The 26,983-nt window shown below is 33.8% G+C and overlaps 1 protein-coding gene across 2 annotated transcripts; it reads left to right on the top strand.

Annotated features, from left to right (window-relative positions):
- Window positions 1-833: 833 nt before the first annotated feature.
- Window positions 834-26,373, top strand: LOC139528687 (uncharacterized). Of its 2 annotated transcripts, none has more exons than XM_071324807.1 (11): window positions 834-975; window positions 2,975-3,636; window positions 4,518-4,728; window positions 5,175-5,237; window positions 5,858-5,980; window positions 12,022-12,092; window positions 16,879-17,208; window positions 21,338-21,388; window positions 24,247-24,510; window positions 25,473-25,506; window positions 26,126-26,373. In XM_071324807.1, the coding sequence occupies exons 2-11, from the start codon at window positions 2,992-2,994 to the stop codon at window positions 26,134-26,136; spliced, it is 1,803 nt and encodes a 600-aa protein (XP_071180908.1). In that variant the 5' UTR covers window positions 834-975; window positions 2,975-2,991; the 3' UTR covers window positions 26,137-26,373. The 2 variants fall into 2 exon arrangements, with proteins under 2 accessions (XP_071180908.1, XP_071180909.1); XM_071324808.1 differs by lacking the exon at window positions 834-975 and adding an exon at window positions 1,030-1,088.
- The last annotated feature ends 610 nt before the right edge of the window (window positions 26,374-26,983 follow it).

Here is a 26,983-nt window from a genome sequence, read left to right as displayed (position 1 = left end):
GCAAAACTTATCAGAAAGTTTAGCTTTATAAATAATTCAGCATGATCAGCATCATTATTCAATAAAGGGGACCAATATTTATCAACTACTATTATTTAAGAATATCGTATGGAAAAGAACAGGCCAAATTAAAAAGAGTTAAAATATTCGAGAATATTAAAAAAAAACTCATAATAGATACCAGGATTAAATTTTGTATTTACGCCAGACGCACGTTTCTACTAAAGACTCACCAGTGACGCTCGAATCCAAAAAAGTTACAAAGGCCAATTAAAAATACAAAGTTGAAGACCATTGAGGACCAAAATTTCTAAAAGTTTTGCCAAATACAGCTAAGGTAATCTATTACTGAGGTAGAAAAGTCTTAATATTTCAAAAATTCAAAAAGTTTTGTAAACAGTTAATTTATAAATATGACCATATCAATGATAATTCATGTCAGCTTAGAAGAACATTCCAATATTTGACTTTTTACATTAAGCTTTTTATTATTCATTTATTTTTTGTGAGGTAAGGGGTTAAGTGTTTGGTTTTCTATCAACGTTTTTTTTTATTATTATTATTGAATGCTACCGGTTACTGATTCTACATGAAAGTTGGGGATCGTTAACAATACTGTTTTCGTGCTTACAACAAGGCACTAATAAACATTTTTTTCCTTAAAATCATTTTGATTTCACTTACAATTGTCCAATTGAGAAAGCCAGTATAATTTCAAATTGTTTCGCGATTTGTTTGACTCTTCAATATGATATGAACCGGTTAAATTACCATATTTCCCGTGATTGCTAATGTGACCCCGTGATGAGATCTACTCATTTACACTTTAATTTCAAGAGTTGTTGTTTTTTTGGATGTAAACAAATCAGTGTATATAGCAAGAAAGAAGACAAAGTATAGGAAAAAGTAGACCAATATTACGGTGTTTATCAATAGAAGGGGATAAACACTTTATTTGCTAACGGAGGTGATAAGGTACGCATTAAGTCAGATGATATAATGTGCCATATTTTATATTTCATTATAAAGTCTGTTTTATTTAACAATAGAAGGGGATAAAGACTCTATTTGCTAACGGAGGTGATAAGGTAGGCATTAAGTCAGATGATATAATGTGCCATATTTTATATTTCATTATAAAGTCTATTTTATTTAAGAACGCACAACTTATATATGACCTTATGTGTGTTCTGACATGCGGTTCATATCATAAGAGGTGTGTATTTGCCTCTCTCTTTTCAAACTTTGTAACGGTTATCCCTATTATGGTGAATTTAAAAGAATGTTGTTTTATCCCACTATCGTCTTGAATATGAAAGAAATATTTGCCACTGGACGTTAAGCAAACCAACAATCAATCTATTTATCCTTCTAACCGACGTTGCTGTCAAACTAAAATACACCTTGTTTTAAAGTCTGTTGACATTTCGTTATCGTTTCGGCATAGATAAGATCATTGTTATCACGACACTTCAATGCACGAAAGTACCCGGATACTGGGAACATCGCGGTGACCAAGCAATCTACATACTTTAAAGTGACAACTAGCCTTACATCAATCATGACTGGCTATTAAGGTTCTTACATATCATGCAATTCGAAGTATAGATGGAACATCTGTCAATCATTGACAATAAACATAATCAATAGTGTATATAAACGTAGTGTATATAAGAATCGTTTGAAAGACTTCTATAAGATCCTAGATTCTATAAGATCCTATAATCAATATGTCAACTATCTGGTGTATGGAAGGATTTTAAGGTATACATGTCAGACTGGCAGGTTTCAACTGACCTTAAGCTTTCTTTCATTATTAGTTGAATAGTGTTTAGATTTTGGGTCTTGCTCTTTTACTACGAGACTATAAGCAAAACTGCCACTATATTTGGTGTATGGAATGATTGTAAGGTACGCATGTCTATCTTCCAGGGTTCATCTGCCCTTCACACACATTTTCTTTGATCATTTAACATTGTTGATTTGTTCATGTTTTTTTTTAGTTGACCTTTAACTCATTATCGTTCTTCAATTATGATTTTTTTTCAATAGGAGACGAGACAATTGAGCGTGTGTACTCCTGGTTGCTACAAGGATTGAGTACATATATTTCGCCGTTTTGTGGTCTTTTGTTAGGGCTATGATTTCCATTGTTATTTTTGATTGCTCCCTTGGTATCCTCTAGCTCATTATGTATTATAATTGTTACGATTGTCTTTTATGGAAATTTATTAACCAAGTAAGTACATTATTGCCAAAAATGACTGGTTATTAAAAATAACATATTTTCTGTAATGGCCCTGTTTTTCTGTAATGGCCCTGTATTAATGCCCAGCTTGTCTGTATTAAGCCCAGTTACGGTTTTTAATAAAGTTAATAAAATTAAGCTGTAAAGAGTATAAACCTTTTTTGTATTTTATTTAATTTAGTAACCAGCAACAAACATTAAAGAACCATATAAAGGGATCACTGTTCATCCTGTTTTCAACATATAACTTCTTTCAACTTTTAATATCTTGGATATTTGGTATATTTAAAGCTTGATCATGGTGAAGTACAAATTTTTTTTCAAACTAAACTGTCATTAAAAGAGTAAGAGAGTACATCAAGTTAGCAGCAACGCGTACACTTTTTTCAGTTGGTTAATAAATGTATTAAGAAATGGGTGTTTTTATAATGGCCCTGTTATATGTCCTTGGTCAGGAATAATGGCCTCGGATGTCTGTAATGACCCTCGGCGTTGCCTCGGGCCATTACAGACTTCCTCGACCATTATTATAGACCTTGGACATATAACAGGGCCATTATAAAATACCCATTCATTAATACTATAGTATTAGATTCTCCCAATCGCTAATGAGAATGGAAACAATAGTATTTTGATAGAAAATGTTGGGTTTTTTTTTTATTTCTTATGTTCTTGTCAACAGTTACTATCTATATATATGATGTGTGACGCGTGTTTTTATTTCAGCTGTTTACGGTGTTAAGATGAGAAGCAGTGAAGAAGAGAGAATATTTAAGTTGTTGTTTCTCCTTTACGATGTGTGTAAAGATACTCTCCTTCCTTTCTTCGCCAATAAATATTTAAACAACGAACTAACAGATGAAAACATTTCAAAATATATCAGTAAAAACAGAGACAAACTCCTTCAACAATTACAAAAATCGAAATGTAATATATGTTCGGAGTCAAAAGCTGAAAACTCTTGTTTGAAATTGCAACGAGAACTACTTGAATGTTTCTTTAAAGTTGACAAGTCTGTGAAAAAAGACACAAATTTGTTAGATGTGACGTCAGATTTACTTACAGTTAAGAAAATTACACCAGATGAACTGACTGTTTCTATGCTCCACAACTTAATACTTACCGCTGAACTTGACACCGAGGAACGTGAATGGATAGGTCAACTGTATGAGCAACGAAAACAATTTTCATCTATGGCAATAACCGAGGAAACATTTCAAGAAATTTGGAAAAAAAGTGAAGAAATCTTCCTCAATATTACAAGAAAGTACAGTAAAGGGCAAGAACAGATAATGGAGAAATACATAAAAGTTGTAAAAACTATGCTGCCTCAGTGGGATATAGTGGAGGACTCCTGGCAGTTGATGGAGAAGGAGTTTCATTTGCAAGTAAGATATGATCGATTAGCATATTCTGTTTGCCGGTTGATTACTATACCAACAGAGCAGGTTAATTTGACTCTTGCATGACAAAATTAGATAAATTCGTGTGTCCATTCGTTAATGCATATTTGAAAGTATTTGTACTTCTAAATTGCATGCATATTATGGAGCCACGTCCCCTCAGTCTCCTTTTAATTTTAAAACGTATGCATAGTACTGTACATATTAGTTAAGTATAAGATTTCTAAGAACTTTATAGCTTCCTTGTGAGCAACAACCACTATTAAGGTAATTATGATAGGACATACAAGCCATTGAATGTCGTATCAACTGTGTGATATATACTCCGTGTACAGGCGCTACATGTATGTTGCAATATAGAAATGGAAAATTTGCAATTAAGAAGCTGAAATCATCTCTTTTGTCGAAAATTGTTTTGTTTTCAACCGTTTGTCAATATCTAGATGTAAGTTAATATATGAGTCAGTCTTATCTGTACTCATTGTATCCTAAATCTCAAGATAGATGTGTTCAAGATAGTCATCAATTTTGCAAAAAAATACATACAAGCGAAACATGTCTCTGTGTCAACAGTTAATTGGAAAAATCGTGTGAATTCTTTTACAGGAATAACTATTCCGAAGTCGCTCTTACAACATCCCTCTATACTATGTCCACAAACGCCTTCTTTAACTTGTAGTTCAGACAATATATGTCATAACATGTTAAATGAAACTCATCTTGTGCATATTTCATAATTGTTTGCAGTTCTGTATTTGGCGAGTTGCAACCGTCAATCGATGATTTTATTTTTAACGGTCGAAAATTCATGGTTTTAACTACTTATTTTTTAATTTTTAATTTTTAAATATCGTAATTTTTTCCAGGATGGAACGTTGTATGCGGACATTTCTCTCAAACTGAAATGTAGAGAAACTCAGTACTGGACAACATCGTCGGATGAGAAGTTTGGGTGTGAAATAAATAATAATGACGAGAGTGACGCCCAAGACATTACCGACAGAGTCTTGTCACGGCTTCTACCAGTCCTTGAAAAACATCAACAGGAAATTGACATCAAAAATAAAAACCAGACACGTTCGTGGACTTTTTTCCATTGTTTTTTTCTCTTTTTTCATTGGCGTTCTTTTTCTGTCTTGTAAATATTAACATCCCGTACTTCACACAGAACATTTTCTAAATTTACATCACCTCTCACAGTTGCATTTTCATTAGTGATTTAAGTTAAGTCGGTATATACATACATGTATACATTTGGTGCTTTGAGATTTTTTTTTCAAATCTTTTGAAGAAGATATTATGATCGGGATCGACTGTTAACATAGTGTTTGAGTTCATTTTCTTTACTATGTCGGAAAATTTGAACTTTGAAACAGTAAAGCAGTTCTTTTATTAGTTGCTCTACTCTTTATTTATAAAGCATCATACTTTTCATCATCTTTGCTAGCTCATGTTTGCGATCCAGTCCCCCTTCTCTCGCAACCCTGGGCCAGCGAAGATGGATTTTTATTATTATTTTTTAGAATATATACTACAGAGGTTAGAGGACATGTCTGCTGGTTTGCCAAATACGCGGGAATATAAAGGTAAACCTATTTGATATATGACAAGGTACACAGTCATTACATTAAGTTGGTCCGTCTAGTGATGTACGTACAAGGTATATTATGTCAAAAATGCGTAAAAATGATTTTATTTTAATTGATCTGTTGCTTCTTGCTACCTCAATATGGGAGGTTCTTATTTCTATCACATCTAATTAGATGTTGGTGTATATAATGGTGACTGTATGCGGCCAATTTTGCGATTTAGTGCTGTAAACGGAAAGGATGCAAATGCGAATCGTGAAAACGCAAAGAAAAGTCGAGAAATATTAAACTAAAACTGTTTCGCGTTTTCACTTTAAATATACAATAAGAAATAACGAAAAATGCAACTTTGCCGCTTTCGGCTGCCATAGTTTATTCACCCTTGGTCCAATCACATGGTGGTTATGAGTAATACCAAAAACTTCTCTGCATGGAGTTAGAGGAATGTATTCAGAAGCCATAGGTATGTTATCGTCCTATTAAATATGTTTCATTTGCCAGAAGCTGTTAATATGTTCTTGTCTTAAATTGTTTTATCTGCAAGAATTTCCTGACTTGTTCTTTTTCTTGTCCTATATTTAACTCTAAATCTTTAGCAACTTTTAATTGTTTCCTAGAATTTGACATGGAGAAGGTAAAGCTGCCATCTGGTATAAACGAGTTAAAGAGCCCACTGTTTGTGATAACTGAAGAAAATGAAGGTTTAGATACTAGTAGTGGTAATAATGCAAACAAAACAGGTAAGTGTTCAGTCCTAAATAAAAATCCTAGTCGCCTGCATCATAATTAACATAAAACAAGAGTGCACACGCTGAAATGTCTCGCCTTCTTTACTAATTGATATTATGTTGATAGTCCTAATTATAAAGGTTTCTTATAACTGTCAAATAAACTTAACATTAACCAAGAAAACCTAACATTGACAAATGAACCACGAGAATGAGGTCAAGGTCAGATGAACCATGCCAGGCAGGTATGTACAGCAAATAATTCTTCCATACAACAAATATAGTTTACCTATTGCTTATAGTTTAAGAAAAACAGACCAAAATACAAAACTTAACGCTGAAAATGAGGTCAAGGTCAAATAAAACCTGCACGACTGACATATAGATCATAAAATATTTCCATACACCAAATATAGTTGACCTATTGCATATAGTACTAAAACAAAGACCAAAACTCAAAAACTTAATTTTGACTACTGAACCATGAAAAGGAGGTCAAGGTCAGATGACACCTGTCATCTAGACATGTACATCTTACAATCATTCCATACACCAAATATAGTAGACCTATTGCATATAGTATAATCAGACCAAAACTCAAAAACTTAACTATAACCACTGGACCATGAAAATGAGGTCAAGGTCAGATGATACCTGCCAGTTGGACATATACACCGTACAGTCATTCCATACACTGAATATACTAGACCTATTGCTTATAGTATCTGAGATATGGACTTGACCATCAAAACTTAACCTTGTTCATTGATCCATGAAATGAGGTCGAGTTCAAGTGAATTTGTCTGACGGGCATGAGGACCTTGCAAGGTACGCACATACCAAATATAGTTATCAGATTACTTAAAATTAGAGAGAATTTAACATTACAAAAATTCTTAACTTTTTTTTCAAGTAGTCACTGAACCATGAAAATGAGGTCAAGGACATTGGACATGTGACTGACGGAAACTTCGTAACATGAGGCATCTATATACTAAGTATGAAGCATCCAGGTCTTCCACCTTCCAAAATATAAAGCTTTTAAGAAGTAAGCTAACGCCGCCGCCGACGACGACGACGACGACGACGACGACGATGACGTCCCTATCCCTATGTCGAGCTTTCTGCAACAAAAGCTTTCTGCAACAAAAGTTTCAGGCTCGACAACAACAATGTACAGCCGTGCGCCTTATATCAGGAATAGATTATCTTCTTATCCCAGGCATAGATTACTTTAGCCGTATTTGGCACAACTTTTTGGAATTTTGGATCCTCAATGCTCTTCAACTTTGTACTTGTTTGGCTTACTAAATTATAATCCTGGTACCCTTGATAACTAATTATATTTTATTAGTCCTTACGAAGTCTTGTTGGTAAATTGTGGACCTCACGGAAAAGGAATGAATGATTTGATGATTTACCTACAGTAATTAACGCTGACTGTGTGTAATGTAATCATTATATAATGATCACTGACTGTGTGTAATGTAATCATATATAATGAACGCTGACTGTGTGTAATGTTATCGTTATATAATGAACACTGACTGTGTGTAATGTAATCATATATAATGAACGCTGACTGTGTGTAATGTAATCGTTATATAATGAACGCTGACTGTGTGTAATGTAATCATATATAATGAACGCTGACTGTGTGTTATGTAATCATTATATAATGAACGCTGACTGTGTGTTATGTAATCGTTATATAATGAACGCTGACTGTGTGTAATGTAATCGTTATATAATGAACGCTGACTGTGTAATGTATACGTTATATAATGAACGCTGACTGTGTAATGTAATCATTATATAGCTGACTGTGTGTAATGTAATCATTATATAATGAACGCTGACTGTGTGTAATGTAATCATTATATAATGAACGCTGACTGTGTGTAATGTAATCGTTATATAATGAACGCTGACTGTGTGTAATGTAATCGTTATATAATGAACGCTGACTGTGTGTAATGTAATCGTTATATATAATGAACGCTGACTGTGTATAATGTAATCGTTATATAATGAACGCTGACTGTGTAATGTTATCATTATATAATGAACGCTGACTGTGTAATGTAATCGTTATATAATGACCGCTGACTGTGTAAATTAAATGTAATCATTATTTATTAACCAACTTAGTACATTATTACCAAAAATGACTGGTTATTAAAAATAACCATATTTTCTGTAATGGCCCTGTTTTTCTGTAATGGCCCTGTTTTTTTCTGTAATGGCCCTGTTTTTCTGTAATGGCCCTGTTTTTTCTGTAATGGCCCTGTTTTTCTGTAATGGCCCTGTATTAATGCCCGGTTTGTCTGTATAAAGCTCAGTTAGGGTTTTTAATAAAGTTTATAAAATTAAGTTGTAAAGAGTATAATACTCTATTGTATTTTATTTTATTTAGTAACCAGCAACCAACATTAAAGAACCATATATAGGGATCACTGTTCCTCCTGTTTTTCAACACATAACTTCTGTCAACTTAATATCTTGGATATTTGATATATTAACACATACACTTTTATTCAGTTGGTTAATAAATGTATTAAGAAATGGGTGTTTTTATAATGGCTCTGTTATATGTCCTCGGTCAGTAATAATGGCCTCCGATGTCTGTAATGGCCCTCGGCGTTGACTCGGGCCATTACAGACTTCCTCGACCATTATAACAGACCTTGGACATATAACAGGGCCATTATAAAAACACCCATTCATTAATACTATAATAATGAACGCTGACTGTGTGTAATGTTATCGTTATATAATGAACGCTGACTGTGTGTAATATAATCATATATAATGAACGCTGACTGTGTGTAATGAAATCGTTATATAATGAACGCTGACTGTGTGTTATGTAATCGTTATATAATGAACGCTGACTGTGTGTAATGTAATCGTTATATAATGAACGCTGACTGTGTAATGTAATCGTTATATAATGAACGCTGACTGTACATGTGTGTAATGTAATCATTATATAGCTGACTGTGTGTAATGTAATCATTATATAATGAACGCTGACTGTGTGTAATGTAATCATTATATAATGAACGCTGACTGTGTGTAATGTAATCGTTATATAATGAACGCTGACTGCGTGTAATGTAATCGTTATATAATGAACGCTGACTGTGTGTAATGTAATCGTTATATATAATGAACGCTGACTGTGTATAATGTAATCGTTATATAATGAACGCTGACTGTGTAATGTTATCATTATTTATACTGCAATCAGCTATTTTACTATACAGATAAAGCTATACGTATAAACGTTAGCTTTATACGTCAATGACCTCAACTAACCTATAAGCCCCGCCTACTTACCGGAACTACTGTATTTCATCAACAACGTCACGTCACAACCATGACAACGTGTAGTAACAATGGTCAAACTTTTATGAATTTAAACTTATGTCTTCAAATTGGTAATTTATATACCATGTTTATTAAATGTTAATATGAGGCAGGCATTACCTGTAAATGGGGACGAAGTTTGTATGAATTATTTTTTTGTAACTTAAATATTTGTTAAAAAAAAGAAACGGAAATACCGTAACGTTTCCGATTTTGGTTCTGTTGTTAGGGATTTTAGTTGTGACGTTATTTAAGTTATGACGTCATATACAATGTAAACAAAGAAACGCTATCATCAGGTAACGTTTTTTCATATCAAGGAATTATTTTAAAATATGAAATTGGTATTGCGTTCCTTCCTATTTATACTAGACTGATACATATATATTTTACTCAAAGATTCATACAAACGAGACCGGAAAAAGGAAGTACATTGTAGATTTCTGCGCAGGTCCGGGATTTCAAAACATGACATAAAAAAAAGTTAACGATTTTGAGTTCATTAGTACAATGAAAAATTCGGGAAATTTTCCCGATTTTTTTTTTTTTTTATTTTTCTACCGTAATTGGGGACTCCGTCCCCATATAAATTAAGTTCATTTACCCTTTCTAAATCCTTAAAATGTCAATGTTTAACCGCCTGGACTACGCTCCTAGGGAAATACCCCAAAATGGTACCCCAAGAGGGAAATTCCAAACACTTTTTTTTTAACAATGTTTTTTACATATTTTTTTTTATTTTTTTTATTTTTTATCGATTTCAGTGTAAAAACAATATACGTATAGTGTCTTGAAATATGAAATTTATTTGTATTCGGCACGAAACAGGGGAAATGCTCGGTAGAACCTCGCATTTCCCCCGTTCCTAAGCCTCATACAAATAAATTTCATATTTCAAGACACTATACGTATATTGTCTAAATAATGAACGCTGACTGTGTAATGTAATCGTTATATAGTGACCGCTGACTGTGTAAATTAAATGTAATCATTATATAATGAACGCTGACTGTGTGTAATGTTATCTTTATATAATGAACGCTGACTGTGTGTAATGTAATCATATATAATGAACGCTGACTGTGTGTAATGTAATCGTTATATAATGAACGCTGACTGTGTGTTATGTAATCATAATATAATGAACACTGACTGTGTAATGTAATCGTTATATAATGAACGCTGACTGTGTAATGTAATCGTTATATAATGAACGCTAAATACAAAATAACAAGTATCATTACTATTGTTTGTTGGTTTGTCTTTTACATTTTTAGCCATGGCATTGTCCAGTTTATTTTCAATTTGTGAGTTTGACTGTCCCTCTAGTATCTTTCGTCCCTCTTTTAAGCGCTGGTACATACAGACAAATGATTCAGAAATTATTTTTTTTCAAATCAATACTAACTTTATCATTTTTTTGGTAGCCTGCGACTTCTGTCGCAGAAAGCTCGACATATGGATAGATATACGGCGGTAGCGGCTTTAAAAAACTTCTTAAATCTTTATATTTCAGACGGTAAAAGACCTGGACCCTTCATACTTTGTATATGAATGCTTAATGTTGTGAAAGTTCCGTCTGTCACATGTCGATGAAATGAGGTCAAGGTCAAGTAAACCTTTTCTGACAAACATGTACATGTAGACATTGCAAGGTATCCGTATACACATGTACTAGATATTGAAATTAGTCTTCTGTCATTGACGCTGAGCTTATTACTTGAGAAAATAGTTAAGATTGTTAGTATTCTTAATTTCTCCCTTGGGGATTTTTAGGGGTAGGATGAAATATTAAAAAAAGGGTAGGATTTATAATAAAAAAAAAATGCAGGATGACAGTTAAAGGTAAACTAATAAAATAAAGACAGTACCGAAAAGAGTGAAAAATGAAAAGGCAGGACAAAAATTACAGTTAAAAAAATGCAGGACAATGGTACATGTAGCTCCTTTATTATGAGTGATAGGATAACTATATTCGAGACGTACCTTGCAAGGTCCTCAAGCCCGTACACTTGACTTCGACCCATACCGTGATGATAAGACGCAATAGTGTTTGTAACACTGATTTCACCAAGCCAAATATTGACTTTGAGACAGGCAGTTCTCTTCTCTTCTTCGTTTTATTCAAAGTGGACAAATTCCACGGCAAAGTTCGATCAATTTGGTAGACTGGTGATGGTGCATTGTATAAAAATTATTTCAGTTACAAATAAACTCAATTTCAGTCAAATCACACTTCAAATATTAGTCAAAGATATGAGTATGTGTCAATGTATTTACAATTAGCCGTCATAGTATTGCAGAAGAAGTCCATTTTATCTTATTACGTCCAAAATAAAAGGAACTTGGAGCTATGTACATCAAGAAATATTACTGGTCTATGCCAAGTGTGTTAATTTTAATTTATTATCTTTTATGTCTAAAGAACACCAAACAGCTAACTGGGGAAAACACAATTTCGCTTTATTTAAAATAAGAGACAACATTATAAAATAAACAGTCTTTTAACTTATTTAATTTGAAATTTTATATTGACACCGTTAAAATGTAGAGTTCAAGTTATATATATTATCAATATTCGCGAATTCATATAATCATCAATGGTTTACTATATACATAGAAAATTATCTCTTTGAACATTATATTAACCACTGGTACAAAAGTAAATCTTCGTATTTCAGTAAATACAGACTCTTTATGGGCAAGAGGAAAAGGTCAGTCAGATTCTGCATTTTTGACCCCGACTTTCAAGGTAATAGTTATGAGATTTCTAGTGCAATTAGATATGTAAAAGCAACTTTTTTTGTAAATACTTAACGTTTGTCGTCAATTCCACGGTTGACGGTCGGAGTCATTGTCAACAATTTTGCGCAATTCCAGTCGATGTTTACGAGATATTTGAAATGTTTAATTATTAACAGTTTAGGAGTATTGCATTACAATAGGGATAGCAGTACTATAATTGAAGATTTTCAAACGTCAATTTTGGATTAGACAGTCGCAAATATCCGTTATACTGGCTCCACTACGCTTTCGACAGTTAAACTTCATTTGCGAGTCAAATCCCAAAATAACCCGTCAACTCTTGAAACCCATATGTGTTTCCACTTTACATTTTTTTTTTTTAACCTATTGAAATTATTATTATTCCCAACTAAGATGAAATCTTGAAATATCGCAATATTCCAGTAAAAAAAGTATGTTCAGCCATCAAAGGCTGTAATCTTAATTTATTTTCTATGAAGAAATAATATAATAATGTTTTAATGTTGATATTCTTTACCTTTTAAAGGCTGAACACGACTAACATATGCACAACCAATCTCTATCTAATTGAATAACTTATATCTTTATACATACAACCTCACATGCATTGAATCTTTAAAAAAATATATACATTTTAAAGTTATTCAAAATCTTGAAAACAACCTCTGAAAACAACTGGTATAGTAGATGAAGAAAATGGAAAGAGCACAGTACAGAAAGATGTTGATACTGAGAAATATTATGTATCTATTGTATATATGCAGATTGCACTATAATTAACCATTGATTCATATAACAATCGGTGATAAATAACATTTCAAGTTTTTCGCAATTTGCATCGTTACTTGTTTTTTCGATAACTACCCACAGCGCTCACAGTGCTTTGATTTAAATTACATTTGAGTACGACCGGTTAGGTTAGAAAGAACATATACGAAGTCCCCTCTTCGATTGAGATGGTTATTGTTTTACTTACTGGTAAACTTTGATTTTTCGAGTTCTCTACAGCTACATTATTTAAGATTTTCAGTTGTATCTGAGACTACGTTTACACTACTTCTGTGTGATACTTGTCTCAGGGTTGTATCTGAGACTACGCTTACACTACTTCTGTCGGATAGTAGTCTCATGGTTGTATCTGAGACTACGTTTACACTACTTATGTGTGATAGTAGTCTCGGGGTTGTATCTGAGACTACGTTTACACTACTTCTGTGTGATAGTAGTCTCGGGGTTGTATCTGAGACTACGTTTACACTACTTCTGTGTGATAGTAGTCTCGGGTTTGTACATGAGACTACGTTTACACTACTTCTGTGTGATAGTAGTCTCAGGGTTGTATCTGAGACTACGTTTACACTACTTCTGTGTGATAGTAGTCTCGGGGTTGTATCTGAGACTACGTTTACACTACTTCTGTGTGATAGTAGTCTCGGAGTTGTATCTGAGACTACGTTTACACTACTCAGGGTTGTATCTGAGACTACGTTTACACCACTTCTGTGTGATAGTAGTCTCAGGGTTGTATCTGAGACTACGTTTACACTACTTCTGTGTGATAGTAGTCTCAGGGTTGTATCTGAGACTACTTTTACGCTCCTTCTGTGTGATAGTAGTCTCAGGGTTGTATCTGAGACTACGTTTACACTCCTTCTGTGTGATAGTAGTCTCAGGGTTGTATCTGAGACTACGTTTACACTACTTCTGTGTGAGAGTAGTCTCAGGGTTGTATCTGAGACTACTTTTACGCTCCTTCTGTGTGATAGTAGTCTCAGGGTTGTATCTGAGACTACGTTTACACTACTTCTGTGTGATAGTAGTCTCAGGGTTGTATCTGAGACTACGTTTACACTACTTCTGTGTGATAGTAGTCTCGGGGTTGTATCTGAGACTACGTTTACACTACTTCTGTGTGATAGTAGTCTCGGGGTTGTATCTGAGACTACGTTTACACTACTCAGGGTTGTATCTGAGACTACGTTTACACCACTTCTGTGTGATAGTAATGCAGTTTAGGAGTATTGCATTACAATAGGGATAGCAGTACTATAATTGAAGATTTGCAAACGTCAATTTTGGATTAGACAGTCGCAAATATCCGTTATACTGGCTCCACTACGCTTTCGACAGTTAAACTTCATTTGCGAGTCAAATCCCAAAATAACCCGTCAACTCTTGAAACCCATATGTGTTTCCACTTTACATTTTTTTTTATACTATTGAAATTATTATTATTCCCATCTAAGATGAAATCTTGAAATATCGCAATATTCCAGTAAAAAAAGTATGTTCAGCCATCAAAGGCTGTAATCTTAATTTATTTTCTATGAAGAAATAATATAATAATGTTTTAATGTTGATATTCTTTACCTTTTAAAGGCTGAACACGACTAACATATGCACAACCAATCTCTATCTAATTGAATAACTTATATCTTTATACATACAACCTCACATGCATTGAATCTTTAAAAAAATATATACATTTTAAAGTTATTCAAAATCTTGAAAACAACCTCTGAAAACAACTGGTATAGTAGATGAAGAAAATGGAAAGAGCACAGTACAGAAAGATGTTGATACTGAGAAATATTATGTATCTATTGTATATATGCAGATTGCACTATAATTAACCATTGATTCATATAACAATCGGTGATAAATAACATTTCAAGTTTTTCGCAATTTGCATCGTTACTTTTTTTTCGATAACTACCCACAGCGCTCACAGTGCTTTGATTTAAATTAAATTTGAGTACGACCGGTTAGATTAGAAAGAACATATACGAAGTCCCCTCTTCGATTGAGATGGTTATTGATTTACTTACTGGTAAACAGGGTATCTGAGACTACGCTTACACTACTTCTGTCGGTTAGTAGTCTCAGGGTTGTATCTGAGACTACGTTTACACTACTTATGTGTGATAGTAGTCTCGGGGTTGTATCTGAGACTACGTTTACACTACTTCTGTGTGATAGTAGTCTCGGGGTTGTATCTGAGACTACGTTTGCACTACTTCTGTGTGATAGTAGTCTCGGGTTTGTACCTGAGACTACGTTTACACTACTTCTGTGTGATAGTAGTCTCAGGGTTGTATCTGAGACTACGTTTACACTACTTCTGTGTGATAGTAGTCTCGGGGTTGTATCTGAGACTACGTTTACACTACTTCTGTGTGATAGTAGTCTCGGAGTTGTATCTGAGACTACGTTTACACTATTCAGGGTTGTATCTGAGACTACGTTTACACCACTTCTGTGTGATAGTAGTCTCAGGGTTGTATCTGAGACTACGTTTACACTACTTCTGTGTGATAGTAGTCTCAGGGTTGTATCTGAGACTACTTTTACGCTCCTTCTGTGTGATAGTAGTCTCAGGGTTGTATCTGAGACTACGTTTACACTACTTCTGAGTGATAGTAGTCTCAGGGTTGTATCTGAGACTACGTTTACACTACTTCTGTGTGATAGTAGTCTCGGGGTTGTATCTGAGACTACGTTTACACTATTCAGGGTTGTATCTGAGACTACGTTTACACCACTTCTGTGTGATAGTAGTCTCAGGGTTGTATCTGAGACTACGTTTACACTACTTCTGTGTGATAGTAGTCTCAGGGTTGTATCTGAGACTACTTTTACACTCCTTCTGTGTGATAGTAGTCTCAGGGTTGTATCTGAGACTACGTTTACACTCCTTCTGTGTGATAGTAGTCTCAGGGTTGTATCTGAGACTACGTTTACACTACTTCTGTGTGAGAGTAGTCTCAGGGTTGTATCTGAGACTACTTTTACGCTCCTTCTGTGTGATAGTAGTCTCAGGGTTGTATCTGAGACTACGTTTACACTACTTCTGTCGGATAGTAGTCTCGGGGTTGTATCTGAGACTACGTTTACACTACTTCTGTGTGATAGTAGTCTCGGGGTTGTATCTGAGACTACGTTTACACTACTCAGGGTTGTATCTGAGACTACGTTTACACTACTTTTGTGTGATAGTAGTCTCGGGGTTGTATCTGAGACTACGTTTACACTACTCAGGGTTGTATCTGAGACTACGTTTACACTACTTCTGTGTGATAGTAGTCTCAGGGTTGTATCTGAGACTACGTTTACACTACTTCTGTGTGATAGTAGTCTCAGGGTTGTATCTGAGACTACTTTTACGCTCCTTCTGTGTGATAGTAGTCTCAGGGTTGTATCTGAGACTACGTTTACACTCCTTCTGTGTGATAGTAGTCTCAGGGTTGTATCTGAGACTACGTTTACACCACTTCTGTGTGATAGTAGTCTCAGGGTTGTATCTGAGACTACGTTTACACTCCTTCTGTGTGATAGTAGTCCCAGGGTTGTATCCTACATTTAAATTGCTATCATGATGCCAAAATATATTATTCAGTTCCGTACAATTTTAACCAAAAAAAACACTGTATATAAAGGCAACAGTAGTATACCGCTGTTCAAAAGTCGTAAATCGATTTAGAGAAAACGAATCCGGGCTACAAACTAAAACCGAGGGAAACACATCAACTATAAGAGGATAACAACGAAATGACAAAAACGGTGTAGTTCAACAAAATACAAACGACATTGCAACACACACAAAAACGAACTATAAGATATCAACTGCCATTTTCCTGACTTTGTACAGGTCATTTTAAGAGGGGAAAATGGTGGGTTGAACCTGGTTTTGTGGCTAGCCAAACCTCCGTAAAATATAGAAAATATCTAATATTAATTTATTTTGCTATAAGTTTGTAATCTTTTTTTTTCAGGAAAGTGTATACGACCATGACGACGGACATCATACTTTGTATGCAGACTTTCCATCCGTGAAGGTCAAGGCGAAGAATAATTACGTGATAATGATTGACGAAAAAATAGCAGCCTCAATGACGGAAGGAGAAATCTATTATTTAATCAAACAGGTTGATGATTGGTGGGAAATAACTACCCTACCAGGGGCTTCTTTCTTTATAAAGTCGGAGTGTGCTGAAATAGTTGGTCCAAATCCAAGATTGATGACTCGGGATCCAAAATCAATTCGTAGAGAATTCAGATTTCCCTCTCAGAAGCGGATAGAGAGTACAGAATCAGACATAGATGTAAGAACACAATTTTAACACAAAAAAACTTCTTTTGACTTCGAATAGAGAATGCACATTTAATTTATTAAATCAACAGAGAAGTAGATTATACCACGCTATCCCATTTATTATGATATAGTTCCGATATAATTTTCAAACTTTAAAACGGTTGACAAAGAGGTAGGGCCAATTTCCCCATAATTTTTTTCACAGAAGGGCCAATTTCAAAAAGTTCTAAAAGAATAACATTTACTGTAAAAACAAAAAATTAAAAAATGCTTTTTGATCAATATCTCGATTTTTATATATCATGATATCATGATATGTATGAAAGATAGTTAATTCAACCCTCAAAAAGGACGAAAGTCAAATATGCAGAATTTAAGGTGTTTTCTGGTTGGAAAAACAGGGGAATCCCCAAAGAAGGACATTTCAAACCAAAAAAAAATAACAACCAAAAAAAAATAACAACCAAAAAAAAAGTTTTTTTTTTGTTGTTGTTGTTGTTGGTATTTATACAACTTTTCTCCTCAAAAATGAAGTTGGTTTAGTGTGTCCTTAATAACAAAACTACTTTTTAATGAAATAGTGGAACATCGCTAAATTGTACATATATAGTTGATTAATACCAAAAATATTTATATGCAACACCGTGGTTCAATCGGTAAAGCATAGAATTTAAAACATGTAAAAGGAAAGAATTTTATCAACAAAGAGTTCGAATCTCACCTAGATGTTTTGAATTTTTTGTGTTGAAATATTAGATATTAATGTTTTTATCATATTTTTTTCGGATGTTTGCTGAATTCATAGTCATTATGGATCATTTTGACTATATATCATTTTATCAAAGAAAAAAAAAATGTTCCGCTTATTGTGTGCATTCCTATGACTGTACATACTCTTGACTTACTTCCAGTTCTATTCATGTGTTCACATTTATTACATATTTACAAGGAACAACTGCCGTTAAACTGAAGTAAACGCCAGAACATAACCAATAACACGAGAATTGATTATGTAACAATGAAGCTCAAATGTTGCATGTGTAATATACACATAACTTAAAATAAGGCCATTGTATACAATTTGTTTTTGTCCCGGCCGATAAAGCTGCTAATAATATTATTATTGTTTGACGTAAATTTTACATTGAGGTTCTGAAAAAGGAAATCACCAATTCACCAACATTCCAACTGACTCCATTTTCAGAAAACGAAATCTGTAACAAACATAAACTTTTAGCCACCGCTTTACAAGCAGAGCCAAATACAATGAAAGTCCCAACTATGTATTGGCTTCCGAAGCTACATAAAAAACCCTTACAAATATAGATTTATTTCGTCTTCAAGCCATTGTTCAACTTCTAAATTGTCTATTATTCTTACCAGCACACTTGGTACAATTAAAAACCTTATAATAAATTGTTCAAATAAGGCCTTCGAAAATAGTGGAATAAATTACTTTTGGAGTGTCAAGAACTCGTTGGAAGTACTTGATAAATTGCATGCTTATATTGGTGATTTTGAATCTGTTCAAAGTTTTGATTTTTCTACCCTGTATACCACATTGCCTCACATTCTCATTAAGAAAAAATTCACACACCTAATTAAATGGGCATTCAAAAAATCAGAATGTGAATATATATGTTCAAACTCTTTTAGGTCATTTTTTAGTAGCAATAAACAAAAAAACTATGTTAATTGGACATGCTTTGATACTATATATGCCCTTGAATTTTTACTAGATAACATTTTTGTTCGCTTTGGGGATTCCGTATATCGTCAGATTATCGGAATTCCAATGGGGACTAACTGTGCACCACTTATTGCGGACCTCTTTTTGTATTGTTACGAGTTACAATTTATGACAAAAATAAGCAAAGACCCATCAAAACAACATCTGATAAACAAATTTAATAATACTTTTAGATATTTGGATGATATTTTGGCTCTCAATAATGACGACTTCAGTATGTATATTAATGAAATTTATCCTGGTGAACTTACTTTAAATAAAGCTAATACTAACAATGACCACTGCCCTTTCCTCGATCTTGATATCTATATCACTAACGGAAAGCTGAATACTAAAATTTATGATAAAAGGGATGATTTTTCATTTCCTATCGTTAATTATCCGTTTTTAGATGGTGACGTTCCATTGTCACCATCTTACGGTGTTTATATATCTCAACTTGTACGATTCGCTCGTGTATGTAACAATGTTTTAGATTTTAACGAGAGAAATTTATGTATTACTGAAAAATTATTACACCAGGGTTTTCGATATCACAAACTAGTCAAAACATTTACTAAATTTTATCATCGGTATAAAGACATCATTCGTAAATATAGCTCAACATGCAGACTTTTTATACGTTCAGGTATTTCACATCCAATTTTTTATGGAAATATTCTTTATAAAGCACAAAGGTGTCAGTATTCACCTCATAAACTTACAAAACCTTTGAATAGACTTATTAAGAAGGGATATAATTACGATACTGTTGTCAAGTCATTAAAGATTGCATATTTTGGCGTTAATATTGAGTCACTGATAAGGTCTTTGCGTCGGAACTAAACACATTTATTCTAAAAACAGTTGTTGGTATGACACGGGTTATGTTCTTCTCATATATGTTATGATGGTATGATACTAAACCCCTTACGGGAAGGATTGTGCCTGATGTTCATATGATGAAATCATAATCTTTCAGTCAGTTTAATTGAAGTCTGGAGCTGGCATGTCAGTTAACTGCTAGTAGTCTGTTGTTATTTATGTATTATTGTCATTTTGTTTATTTTCTTTGGTTACATCTTCTGACATCAGACTCGGACTTCTCTTGAACAGAATTTTAATGTGCGTATTGTTATGCTTTTACTTTTCTACACTGGTTAGAGGTATAGGGGGAGGGTTGAGATCTCACAAACATGTTTAACCCCGCCGCATATTTTGCGCCTGTCCCAAGTGAGGAGCCTCTGGCCTTTATTAGTCTTGTATTATTTAAATTTTAGTTTCTTGTGTACAATTTGGAAATTAGTATGGCGTTCATTATCACTGAACTAGTATATATTTGTTTAGGGGCCAGCTGAAGGACGCCTCCGGGTGCGGGAATTTCTCGCTACATTGAAGACCTGTTGGTGACCTTCTGCTGTTGTGTTTTTTTATTTTGGTCGGGTTGTTGTCTCTTTGACACATTCCCCATTTCCATTCTCAATTTTAAGTTTCAAAACAACACAAACAATTTTTAGAAACCTTTTTTGAACATGGTATTATATGTAACAAATGCAGTCAACATGGTCAACAGAAATGTTGTCGCAAATTCACCAACTGTGTAGATACTAGTACTGATTTTTTTCCACTGTCCCTGCACCGGTACATATAAGTCATCAGAAAATAAAACAACACCACAGAACAAAATAAATTACACTACAAATCGTGATTGTATGTAAAACATCAAGAAGCTGTTGTATTTGTTAAAATGCCAGAAAAGGCCATATTACATGTGTTGTGTGGTTGTAACACAAGGTGTTCGATCTATGACCATCTGATGTCAGATGTTGTCGTCCGGTTTAAGTATATATGATAATTTCTTATCTTGTAGACGATAAAACCTTAAAGACCAGGACAAATACAGATAAGCATATATTTAGAATGAGAAACATTTGAATTTTTTTGATATTATTATGCTTCTTACCAAGTTACGTGGTATGGTACGATACCTTATGTGCATAAAGGATTAACAATTAGATAAAATAAAAATAAAAAAATCAATAGTCTTGACCTTGTTTTTTGTAGGAATACCTGTTTAAGGTATGAAGATAGATGATTTGACGTATATTAATGTACTATAATTAGCATCTATCGGGCTATTTAAAACATGATTTACCCATCTTATCGAATGAAAAGAATTTACGGGAAATTGGCCATACCTCTTTTACACTTTTTGAAAATTTTTGTAAAACAGACAAAACAATGGCCGAAAATATATAAAACGATGATTATACAAACAACATTGAAATCAATTTAGTTGATCTCTAGATAACCTTAAAGAGTTATAATTAAGAATTGTTTTAAATCAAAAACAACACAAACCGCCTTTCTGGTATGCTTTTCTTACCTTCTAAATCAATTTTTATTTTAGGGTTATGAGATAGTAAACATCAAAGGAGGCAACATTGAAGATCCAGAACATGTAAGCTTATCGGTTTTGTAGAATACAACATTGATTTTCAATATTTCCTTTTTGGGGCTCCACCATAACTTAAAACTACTAGCTCTAATAAAGCATGCCCTCTATCTCCAGAGGCAGTCGTAATTCCTTTTTTTCACGGTCGACCCACGTGCACTTAACAGTACATGTCTAATTTATTTATTTGTCCTTAAAATGCTAAGAATAGTCCACTCTGAAAATATAACTAATAACGATCAATTAATCTATAGTTTCTAAACCTTCTTGATCAATCAACCATTATAAGAATGAATAATAACTGTACCTTATTAGCGTGAGCCGTTCTCGTTGAAATGCGCATTTGGTGTAGTAAAGTTGGTACTGTTTATTCTTTTGAATAGAGCATATTTTTCCCGAGCAGAACAATTGGCTTGGTTTAGTTTTGCTTAGTCTTGAATACACGGGTGTCATTCGGTTTAACGAGAGAAATGATCGTGAAAGAATATCTAACAGCGGTCAAGTATTGAGAGACGATCGTGAAAGTTCTAGTAACGGCAGGAAAGACATTTAATCGAGAAGACATATGAAAGGTCAATAAATATTCTAATTTAATTAATTACACAGACAAATTAACGACAAAGTATAACTGTCTGTCAAAATGGTTCAACATTATGATCGGTATGTGAGAATATCCAGTTTTAAAAGTACATAGTTGTTACAAAACAACAAAAGACAGATGGCTTCTCGGCATTTCAATGACATAAAAAATGTAAACAAACATGATTTTTTTCACAAATTCGACTAGAAAAACTACTTTTATTCGAATAAGGGCATTCTATTTGAATTAATCAAATGGTTCTCATAGTTATTTTGTATAAACATAATCTGAAACTTGGTAAATATAGAACTATTTACACAAAAATTGATTTTTCGGATCGTGAAAGATCACGTACCGCATTTTTGAAGATCGTGAAAAGGATCGTGAAAGATCTGATGCTACGAAGACGTTCAAATTATTCTTCAATGATATCATAATTAATATTTGTTATTGGTATTGAGAGAAGCTAGATAGGGCAAAATCCTCAATAGGTTTAATTAAGCATTTCAAAGTATTAATATTTTCAGAAAATGAAATGTAAAATAGTTGGATGATTGTAGGATGAAGCTTTTTATTGTCATGTGAAGTACTCACTTATGAGTTATAGGATACCCACATTTTGTATATTGGGTCCTATAAACTACATGTCCGTCAGACAGGATTCACCCGACCCCGAATTTGCCTCATTTCACGGATGAAGATTCAGTTTGTGGTCAAGTCCGTATCGCGGATTCGTTAAGCTTTAGGATAACTGTCTGTTGTTATGATTGTAAGGTGTACATTTTCGACTGCTGCAAGTTTTCAAATAACATCTAACTCATTATCATGCATCATGTTCGTTTTGTGTGGTTTAGCCTTTTGGATATATACCTGTATGCTATAGCGCCAAGGTATTTCGTGTATGGTGTACATGTCTGTCTGCATGTATCAAATATGACCATGATGACTTCAATTGTATTTGATATATTTCATGATAGTAAGATGTCTATGTTTGGCTGTCGGTCAGGGTTCATATACTTTTGACCTTGTGTTCCGAATTAATTGGCCAAGCATAACTTTTACATATGTCAGTTTCTAAGGCACTGTAAGAATTGGAACACATTTATTTGATGTACAGGATATTTGTAGAGATCTGTATGGCATGGTATTCTGACCTTGAACTCTTTTTATGAACCATTGACAATCTTAAGCGCAGTTGACACTTCTAGTTAAACCCTTGATATTATAGACGTTCAACAAATACACTATCATAAGTAAAGCAGACGAGACATTACTGCATTTGCGCTCTGGTATTCTAGAGTATGTAGTATATAGTTAAATCAATCCACATCTGCGTTGTATACAAAGAACTTAAAAAAGTACTGCTGCTCAAAATGTTGGTTATCGTTCAATCTCAAATTACTCATGAAAGATGCTGTTTTGCTGTAATTTTTTGTTTGATGGATATCATTTTGGTTTAAACGTTACATATCCGTAGTATTGGTTAAATAGTGTCGGTCTGCCTGAATTGCACTTGACCGATTCTCAGAGCTGAATCTTTCACACTTATCTAGACACGTTTTTAGTTGTTGCTTTTTTTTACTTTAAAGTAAAGTTAAGGTAAAGTGTTGAATAGAAAAAAAATAATAGTTTTAATGTTCATCCTTATCAAAATAGTTACAGGCTTCAACCAGTTGCAGGTTTATCAAATGGTAAAAGAAATACAGATTTCTGATTACTAGTATTAAGTCTGGTCACTCATTATCTTTCACGATCAAAATAATGCGTTGCCTGATCTTTCACGATCAAGTTTGATGGAAATTCAACAAATTCAAGATTCTAATATAAAAATTAATGCTTTTAAGGGAAGAACATACTTTACTGTACAATCAGATACACCAAAGTTTAAATTTCAAATATATCAAAATAAACTAAAATATGACCATTATAGGTACATAAAGCGTGTTATTAGTAATTAATTTCATAGACATGCATTGCACCTTTTGTGTTTTTTCATAAAGTACTGCATATTTTCTTTATCTTATTTCACAGTTATGATGAGGAAGTTAAACCATTTTGACAGACATATTTTTTTGTTTGGATTTGTTCCGCGTTTTGGAAATTAAGCGATTTTTTCAAAGATTCTGAACAGAATTTACATGAAATTTCTTTCACGATCCGTTACCAGAGCTTTCACGATCGTCTCTCAATACTTGACCGCCGTTATATATTCGTTCACGATCATTTCTCTCGTTAAACCGAATGACACCCGTGGAATAACTATATAAATATCATTGTTTTCCAGCTTTATGAAACACCTTGGGAATTTTCTAATAAACACGAACTTATACGTAAAATGGGATCTGAATCTGGACCTAGAGCTGCCCCTCGACAGCGGACTGAAGCAGGACCTAACACCCTCAATAGACAATGGCGACGAAACGCAGTCAACATGAAAATAGACGCATCAGAAATTGATGGATATTTAACACCACAGAAGATCGGCTTAGTTCTGAGACAGAAACGATCTATGTCATTACCTTTACCTCAAGTAGATGCACGGCCGCAGGTAATTATATTAGTAACGTATTCAATCGGCTCTTACACACGAATATTCTTTTTTTTATCCCATAGTTGATCCGATGATGATGCCAGATTTATATCCTACCTAATTATACGAAAGTAACAGGGTAAGAAGCATCACCTCGGATTTAAGGAAAGCGCATCTCTAAAAAAGTATACTCGGTATATTCAAACTCAATCCACAATACTGACCATTTAAAACTAGTCATAACTCGTTGGGGATGGTGGTATACGAGGCTTACTATTGCAAAAGATTTTGATCCTTCGGTTGTTAAAGCGGAATTAGATGAATTCCATGCATAATTCCGTTGAATTCTAAACTTCTTGCAATACCTGTTGATTTTTTGTCTTGCTTGCGACGAAAGTTGTGGAAAGCGAGACATAAGTATCCGGTAGTTACGGTGGCAGAGGAGGGTGCGGCAACATTTTTGAATAGAAAGAAAAAACAATCTGTTAAGGTCCAGCTGTTTTGAATTGTTACAAAGTTTCTGTCCATCAAATTCAAATTTTCTGCCAACAGGCGAGACATATCTCTATGTTAACAGTGTATTAAATCATGAAGTGGTATTAACATGAAGATTTAAAATTGAAAACAGTGCATGCACTGAAATTCGCCAGAATGCGATAACCTTTGCAATATTTTGAATTGAGATTAATCACTCATCTGGATTTAGTAAAATGCTGAAAATTGCTTTGTAGTAAAAATGATTTTGAACATCAGGAAATTACCTATTCGACAATCCTGGATTTGCTGTTATTTTGACCGACTCGTAAGGATGTTGGGAGGGGGGGGGGAATAAGGTAGTCAGACTTTGAAATTGTATAGCTTCTTGAAGATGGTAGTAATTATTAGACAAAAATAAATAATAAATGAAGAAGAGTCATGAAATGCTGCATCGGTTGTACATATCTTCATTTTAATTTTAATTTTTTTTTTTTTGCTAACAGATGAAGATTCCGGAGGTAGATTCCAAGGCTAAAGGTAAACAACTAGTAAACTAATAGTACAAGTATATGCTGTAACAAAAAGGAGATGTGGTATAATTTCTAATGAGACAACTATCCTTCAAAGTTTAAAAAAACGATGATATTAGCTATGGGAATTATACATTCCTGTATGACTTCTTCAATGAGAAGTTATGGTTTTTTAATCAATAATTGTTAATATCCACGTAGTGTTAAAGCAGACTGACTTAGACGTCATCATTCATCTTATACAACGAGCCTCCTCCTATTTTACTAGGGGCCTCGGTGGCCGAGTGGTCTAAGTAGTTACTACTGTAATCACTACCCAGTCAACACTGGGTTGTGAGTTCGAACCCCGCACATACGGATGGACTCGACTCCAATCTTAATTGACTAGGATTGTTAGTTTTCCTATCGCAACTCGGTTGTTTTCTTCGGGCACTCCGGCTTCCTCCACCAAAAAAAAACTGGCCGCCAAGAAATAGCCTAAATGCGGTGCTTAAAAGTGGGTTAAAACACCAAAAATTAAAAATCAATCTATTTCACAATATCAGGAATAATTTCTAAAATAAAGTCTCCATGCAGAAACAAAAATAATATAAACTGATGTTTCTAATACTTTTCTTTTTTTTCAGATGAGAACTAAAACTGACGTGGTTCTTTGCACAAGTTATTTGCTATATTATTTATAAAGTTACAAGCAAGATCTGTATTGGAAAAAAAACCTGTCATAAATATTACTTTACATTAACGGTCGACAATTTATATAAAACTCAGATTGTAAAGTGTGCATATGTTTATATGTTTTGTTACTGATTTGTGTTTATCTAGTGTTTACCGTTTAAAGTATTTTTGAAGTTCTCTGAATAAAATTATTTCTGAATTTTTCTTTCATTTTGTATGAAAAATTAAAAAACAATGACACCGATCTCCTTTACATAAAAAAATGTTTACGTAATCAAAAAACGTCCAACGTTTAGACACTGTTTACAGGGTACACGACTAAGAGCATCGGCATGTCGGTGTTACACACCTGAACGATGTACTATTCGTACTTCATACTCACTGAGGACTTTTAACTAGCAAGCTAATTGACCCTCTGGATTTTCAAACTGAAATGAGCAATTGTCTGTCCTAACTACCGTAGAGATGGTGTTTATAATGTTTTACAAAGTTAACAACTGCTATGAGTTCTTCTCTTGTAAAACAGTAACGCTTTTCAACCTAACTTAATGCTCGGCTAGCATAATCTATCACAACTTCAGATCCTTGCTCATTAAGTTGTGGTAGAACGGCACCAATTGATGCATTACTTTCGTTTGTATCTAAAATTAAATCATTTGTGAAATCTGGATATGCCATAACTCTGAATTGAAACAAGCCTCGTCTTGTAGGGAAATCTGTTTTGTAACAATCATCAAGTTGCATTTCCACTAACCAGTAACCTAAAAATCAGTTTAAATCTAATGTCGATAACCAGGCACTGCCAGCAA

This window comes from Mytilus edulis, chromosome 6, assembly GCF_963676685.1.
Source record: "Mytilus edulis chromosome 6, xbMytEdul2.2, whole genome shotgun sequence".
Classification (NCBI taxonomy): Eukaryota; Metazoa; Mollusca; class Bivalvia; order Mytilida; family Mytilidae; genus Mytilus; species Mytilus edulis.
This window is presented reverse-complemented; position numbering and strand designations above follow the sequence as displayed.